We start from the raw sequence: 6,834 nt of genomic DNA on the forward strand, positions 1-6,834 counted from the left end.
GTGAACAGGCATAATCTTCTCAACATGTAAAGGTAAGAAAATTGTCACAAACTTACTTTTTTAGTTTTCAAGGTTCTATACAGTTGGATAGGATGCTTCGTAGAGAACAAAGGTGAGTCCAGTCACTCCTTGGTCTTTGATATAAAAAAATGAAATTTTAGGTAGAGAAGACAAAATATGCCAGATGGAGGGAAAGAAAGACTGAAGTTACAAGATTACATACAGTAACTACTGTGTTAGCATTAAATAAAAGCAAAAGGCAAACAGGGAAAAAAAAACCTAGCTAGCACACAGAGAATTCAGTAGCTAGTTCCAACTGAGGGAACGAGAAGGTAAGTGAAATGGAAAAGGGTCTTCCAGTCTAGTGAGGGACCTGCGTTTAATATCAACCAAAGTAGTTTATATGTACCAAGCAAGTCTCCAGATGGAAGCTGTACTTTCTCTGCCAAGACAATTCTCTAGGGCAGCATTGGATGAGGTCTTCTCAAATAAATAGATGTGAAATGCTACAAGGAAAAAAAAAATACATAAAAATTGAACTCCCCTAACATTCGCTTTGTAAATTAACTAGATGTTTAACTCCCCTTCTCTTTTACTTTTTCTGGCACAAGAACCCCAAATACAACACAACACATCCATCCATCTCACAAAAGGGGAAAAAAAAAGTGCATTTCATATCAGATGCTTTGCGTCAAGCCTGCTAAGGCTCATAAATCAGCTGTCTTAGTGCCCTGGTCATTTCAACCAACGTCTGACCCTTTTGTTAACTCATGATTTATAACTGGAAGTTATTTTTTTTTTAATGCCAGATTTATAAACTTTACTGTGCTTGGTTTGATATAATATCCATTTTGTACATCAAGCTATAAGACAGTAAATTTATTGTCTATGAACTGTTACCTTGAAAAATTACATCAATGCAAAGTGGTTTCCATTTAGAATCAATGGGCAACAAATTCATTGGATATTTTTTTTTTTGGGGGGGGAGAGAACATGATGATATTTATGAGGTCATGGGCGGCTATATAACGGGTGAAACTGGGAGCAGAGGCAACAGTCAGACAGGAGTTCTGAGTTACAGAGGTAGACAAAGACGAAATAGATTCAACACAGCAACGATGCACAAGCTGGCATTCTGCTGTCTCATCATCATCAGCTTCTCCTGTCCTCTCTCGACTCTCCCCATCATCAATGCCAGTGAGATGTCTTATCAACCCTCAGGTAAGAGTCTTTTGATTTTAATGGTTGTAAAGCAGGGGCTGGAGCAGTAAAAGCAGCGGAGAAGCTGGTATGCTTTCTGAGGGGCCTTTATCTGTGCTGATCAGCTGTAGGAAAAGCAGGAACGTCTTGAGAACACCAGCAGCACAAGTGACATCAGCAGTGGGTGTTAGTCCTGCGAAACGGGGAGGCTGGGTGCCCTAAGTATTTCTTCCTGCTGCTTTGAGACCCAGGAGACAAAGGTATCTAAGCCTTTTAGCACGGGACGTGAGCTGGCGCATAGAGCGTCTGTATTTGAAGCGGCATGAGTAGGCATTGGGTAATGTAAAGAAACTTGGCTGTACTGTCTCTCCTCTTGCTACACTTTAAAATGAGCTATGTTTAATGGAAATTGTATTCAAAATGGGGGAAACCTACTGCAAAGATTTATGCAGTCCTATTTAGATCAAGAACAAGCAAGACTCTGTCTTACACTACAAAAATTGCAATATATTGAGCATGCTATTTGTTTGCACTAATGCAGATTCCACTCAGTCAAGTGAAAGAATAAAACTTTGCTTGAAAAAGCTGTCCTCAAAGTTTGAAATTATACTATAAGTCAAGACTGAAACGGCTCAGTAAAAACGCACAACAGAGTCGGGAGAGTTGCTGTCATCAGACCTGTCCTGTGGTGGAAGTTTCTGAAGTGAGTTCTGAAAGACCAGGCAAATCGAACCCAGCTATTGCATAAAGCTATTAAAAAGTGGCTGTTCTTACCTGCTTGGCAGGTGCAACCGTTGTTGTGCTGGTCTATAGGCATCAGTAGTTCCCAGTTTGCTTCGAAAAGTTTGGACTCACTAAGCCAGCATCTTCTCAAGCCTCCCACTATGTAACTTGCCTTTACAGACAGCCATGACTCAGTATGGACAACATCTATCACATCATAGGGTGAACACGCTGGCTCTAACAATTACTGCATTTGTTTGAAGACATCCATTAAGCTTATTAAATCTTCCTTGCGAATATAAAGAGTCTCTAGCCTGGGTAAGACAGAAGTAGAGCTCTTTAATAGAGTTCTGTATTAAAGACGGTTGGTTGGTTTGTTTGTTTTTTAAATCTCCAAGCAAATTTACCTGCTAACACTTCTCTGAATTAAAAAATAATACAAAGTGAGAGCTCTGAATTGCCTCCACACAGCACAGGGAAGTCACAGTATTCTTATTCAGTCTTACATTTAAATCCCCACTGTCCTTTGCAATTATCCTTTTGTACAGTGAAGAAACTAACAACAGGATGCCCAAGGTCTCCAAGCTCTTGATCTTGATCCAAGTTTTTGAAATGTTGGGGGATTATTTTCAGCAGTTTATTTTCTTATATATTTCCTATTGATGAGCTATACAGTCTCACCCATCCCTGCAGGCGAGAGCAACTAAAACTCCATAGTAACATCTAAAAGCGCAACTACAAAATGATATTAATCTACACAACTAGAGTTTAATAACAGCACCCTCTTGTTGCCCACAATTTTGAATGTCTGCTATATATTGCAAAGATGAAATTTCCTGCTCAGATTATGAAAGCCTTATTTACCTCAAGTATAACACTGTTAAGGGCTCCTGTCGGCCACCTGCCTTGGCTACAGGCTAGTTACAGAATGCTAAATTCTCTTTGCAAATACAAATTAATTCCATTGGGTATCAGCACTCTCTTGTTTCATAAAAAATAATAATTATCTGTACTGGTACACACATTAAATGAGAGAGATGGCTGAAATGCACTGAGAAGCACAGCTGCCAAAATATGTTTTAAGATCTCCTACATTTATTCCTGCCCTTCCCCCCATTTTATTGCATTTAATAGTGGGGGAAAAGAGCAGGTTAACAGGCCTTGAACAGGAAGTTTTGTCTTTACTCATAGAAAAGCTCCAGCATAGGAGCTTGTTGATAAAGAAATGGACTAAAAAAAAATAATAAATTATATACAAGTCTAGGTTGTCTACAGCTGGGTACCAGAAGGATTAGGCTGTGAGTTCCTCAAGCAATGGGAGGGGCTGCTCTTGGTCAAAAAACTTTCTTCAAGAACGATCTGCCAGAGAAATGAGAATTTGAGATTAATGTCAGGAATCAGACATCTTTTCAGGAAGGCGTCTTTTATCAGGAAGGTGTCTTTCCTCAAAGCTTTGGAAGGAAAAAACCCCAAACAACTATCCCCTATTACGTTCATTAAATGAGGATAGATGATTGGTGATTTCATGATAGTTTTCAACAGGTGGAGCCAACAGACCTGATCAGAAATCATCTGAGACAGATTGAAACAGGGATTCAAAGCAAAAGATTTACTTTATGCCTGTTTCTGTCATCTTCCATTTGCAGCGGATGAAGATTCAAGATTAAATCTGGAGCGGTTGGGCCGCCTAAGAAGCACTTCCCTGCTTCAGTTCCTGCCAGAGCTGTTGGGCACACCGACTGAAGACAACAAAGCAGGTGAGGATTTACCACAGCAGCTTATGGGAGAGCGCCCACGGTTTGCACGTCCAGCTTCCACAGGTATTGTGCCCTGACTGCTGGGTATTTACTGAAATACAACATCCCGTGTAGGCAACAGAGAGCTGTCACTTAGTTAACTGGGGTCTTGGGGAAACCTGCTGAGCAGCCACGCTTGCAGGTCAGCGCTAGCTGGAAAAGTCTCCAGATTAGTTTAGCAAAACCTCAGCATAGCAAGACCAGGGCAGGGCAAAGATTGGCCAAGAAGCAGACAAAACAAAATAGCATAGTCTCTTAAAAAACATCAATACCTGCAGAAAGTGCAGAATCAATAGCAATAGATGGTTCGGGGGGTAACAGCCATGACAGACACCTGCTGAAGAGGACGGTACAGTTTGCATCAGCAGAGTCCCAGATCCTGCTGGAACCGTGTGCCACAAGAATGCAGAAAAAAGGTTTTCTGTCTGGTCCTCTGAACGCTCCAGTCCAAGACTTCTGACGGCTATAGCATTATAGCACACAAGAATGACTCGTGCAGGTTCACGATTTCTAAATGCCAAAACATTTAATTATGTCTCCTCTCTACCAGGTCCTAGCCTCAGCAGCTACAACCCAAGGGAAAATGTCAAAGAGGTAGGTAAATGACCATCTGTGACTGAAACAAGAAAAATAAGACTCCACATTTTAAACTGCATGGAATTGTTACCAAGACATTATTCAAGATCCACAGACTTCACAAACAGTATAGATGAAAGTACGCCACAGTGTTGTTGAAGCTGGAATCACTTAGCAGTTAGATAAGCAGGTGAGGAAAAAAATATAAAAAAATAAAAAAGAAAACAGAAAAAGAAGAGCAAGTAATCCAGAGCACTTCATTCTAAACCCCCCACCCTTTTTTCCCCTAGGAAAATAGCTTTCTAAATAAAGGCCAATTTCCAGCTTCACCAGGCCAGGCCAGTGCATTAACCAGTATTAGCTGCACGCCAGTCCCCCCCCCCCACAACACGGGCTCCACAGCACTACCAGGTTTATTATGAACCATCAGTTAAATGGAAAACGTAATTCCTGTTCACTTGTCTGCTGAGTTAAATATAAAGGCAGAAGACAGGGGCTAGTTTTAGTGCATCATCTAAATCAGAGGGCACGCTGGGCAGCCGCTTCTCCGTCCCCCAGCCAGAACGCAGGGCTGGTGAGCAGCCGGGGCAGGGAAGGGTGTACATTCCTGATGGGAACATTTACCATCCAACAGTAACCTCTCTCATGCTGTTTGGCTTCAGGCTTTCTATGGAAATCATCCTCGAATTGCTCTGCTGGGCCGCTTCTTGACCAAGGACAGGAAACAGTACAAGAAACGTGGGAATCTTTCCGAGTGCTTCTGGAAATACTGTGTGTAAACAGGAGAAGAAACTCTCCCTGACTTTGGTTGCATAATTTATACAGATGTCTGAAAACATGTATATAGATTTGCTTGATTTAAAATGAGAATGAAGAAACATGAAGACAGCTCCTAACTTTAGACTATACGCTATTTGGAAATTAATAAATTCTTGATGTTTTGCAATTATGCTGTGAGCAGTGTTGTATTTTCTTAGAGCTCAGCATAACAGGAAGAAAGTAATGGGACAAACAGATAAATACGCAACATGAAAGAACTCAGGCAGGGGACCCACGATTCCCATGGGGTCCTGTGAAACCTCCCGGAAGAGCAATGCCTCAATCGCCTCTAAGTCCAGAGGCAAGAGGACTTTCTCCTCTGTCACGTGACAGAGATCGGGGCGCCAGGTAGAAAGGGTCGTTGCTGCATTCCCCCATGATGCTGAGCCGGTGAGGGATGGCAGCCGAACAGTGCCCCGTCCCCTCCTGCCATCCCCAAGCCACCACAAAAACAATAACCATGTGCCAGGATCAAGCACCTGCTCCACCACTGCTGGAGAGAGAGAATGGTTTCTCTTGGTGTCGCTTATAAAGACAGACCCACAGATCTATTTCTCTGCAGCACCGTGTCTAGTCCCAGCTGCCCGTGACAACAGAATTGCCTGTACATAGCACGGCCTCTAAGAATTGTGTCTGATTGTCATCGAGCGCAACACGGAATGTAAACGTTATGGTTATAAAGGCTTTACCCCCAGGTTGCAGACAGTCAGTGGAGATCGACAGGGACCACGCGACCTAAAAGATTGCATGACTGTGACCTGCACTTATGCAGCTGCGCACACGGACGCAGCAAGGCGACACATGGACACAGGTCACAAGTGTTACCAGGACAAGCCACCTCCTGCTTGGGCACTCAGGGGCAGAGAGATTTGTTCCCCTGGGCCATCGCATGTTTTTTATAATGTTGTTGTGTCTTTGCATCTAAAGTAAATGAGGGAGAAGACAAAAAAGCAGCTGCAAAATGGTTCTAGTCTGACTCCTTTGTATGCGGAGCACTGGCACACTTCTGATAGCGTCCACGATAAACGGAGCTAGAGTCAGGAATCGACTCTGGGGGATGGCAAACTTGATAATGTGCACAAAAAGTCTGAGCTGTGAAGTCCTACTGCCTTCAATACGTACCTCACATAAACCTTGGCTGATCAAGGCTCACAGAAAGCTTGAAGTAAACTTCACCTAACAGTGATACACACGCTACGCTGATCTCAATAATATGCATCATAAATCTGACTGTGCTGTTTAAACAAGGCCTACAGGCTTGATACAGCTTGTTCACTTCGCATAAATTGTAAGACAGATGAAACCAGCTGCAACAAAGAAAAACGTCCTTACAAAGGCAGAGCAGCTGGCTGCACTGTGCAGCTATTTGAAATCTTCTGAACATCCATCCTTCTCTTACACGATGCAGCCAGTCAGTGCCTGTCTGGAAATTACTCCTTTGCTGTCACCTCATCAGTCAATAAAAACTTGTAAGAAGAGACTTCAACTTTATCTAAATGAATAACCATCCAAGACAGATTTATTTCATACACAGGGAAATCCAAAGAGCCTAGAAAGACTGGGAAGAAAAAGATACCTGTTCAATCCCACTTCAAAAATTGCATAAAGCAAAATAAATAAACCCACAATGAATAATAATTAAAAATATATTACAACTATTAAAAAGTTCACTAGCCATCTACATAAGAGAATAAAGGAATGAAGAGAGCTGTCAGGTGGT

At 42.2% G+C, this 6,834-nt stretch overlaps 1 protein-coding gene across 1 annotated transcript; it reads left to right on the forward strand.

The window, feature by feature from the left end:
• Positions 1–1,013: 1,013 nt before the first annotated feature.
• Positions 1,014–5,183, forward strand: UTS2 (urotensin 2). The gene is made up of 4 exons (XM_054222726.1): positions 1,014–1,221; positions 3,570–3,680; positions 4,270–4,313; positions 4,958–5,183. The coding sequence occupies exons 1-4, from the start codon at positions 1,014–1,016 to the stop codon at positions 5,072–5,074; spliced, it is 480 nt and encodes a 159-aa protein (XP_054078701.1). The 3' UTR covers positions 5,075–5,183.
• The last annotated feature ends 1,651 nt before the right edge of the window (positions 5,184–6,834 follow it).

Source organism: Rissa tridactyla, chromosome 16 (genome assembly GCF_028500815.1).
Source record: "Rissa tridactyla isolate bRisTri1 chromosome 16, bRisTri1.patW.cur.20221130, whole genome shotgun sequence".
Lineage (NCBI taxonomy): Eukaryota > Metazoa > Chordata > Aves > Charadriiformes > Laridae > Rissa > Rissa tridactyla.

Coding starts and splice junctions, on each gene's coding strand:
- UTS2 (XM_054222726.1), top strand. CDS start 1,014: ATGGGCGGCTATATAACGGGTGAAACTGGGAGCAGAGGCAACAGTCAG. Junction 1,222..3,569: donor GATGTCTTATCAACCCTCAG/GTAAGAGTCTTT, acceptor TTCCATTTGCAG/CGGATGAAGATTCAAGATTA. Junction 3,681..4,269: donor GACTGAAGACAACAAAGCAG/GTGAGGATTTAC, acceptor CCTCTCTACCAG/GTCCTAGCCTCAGCAGCTAC.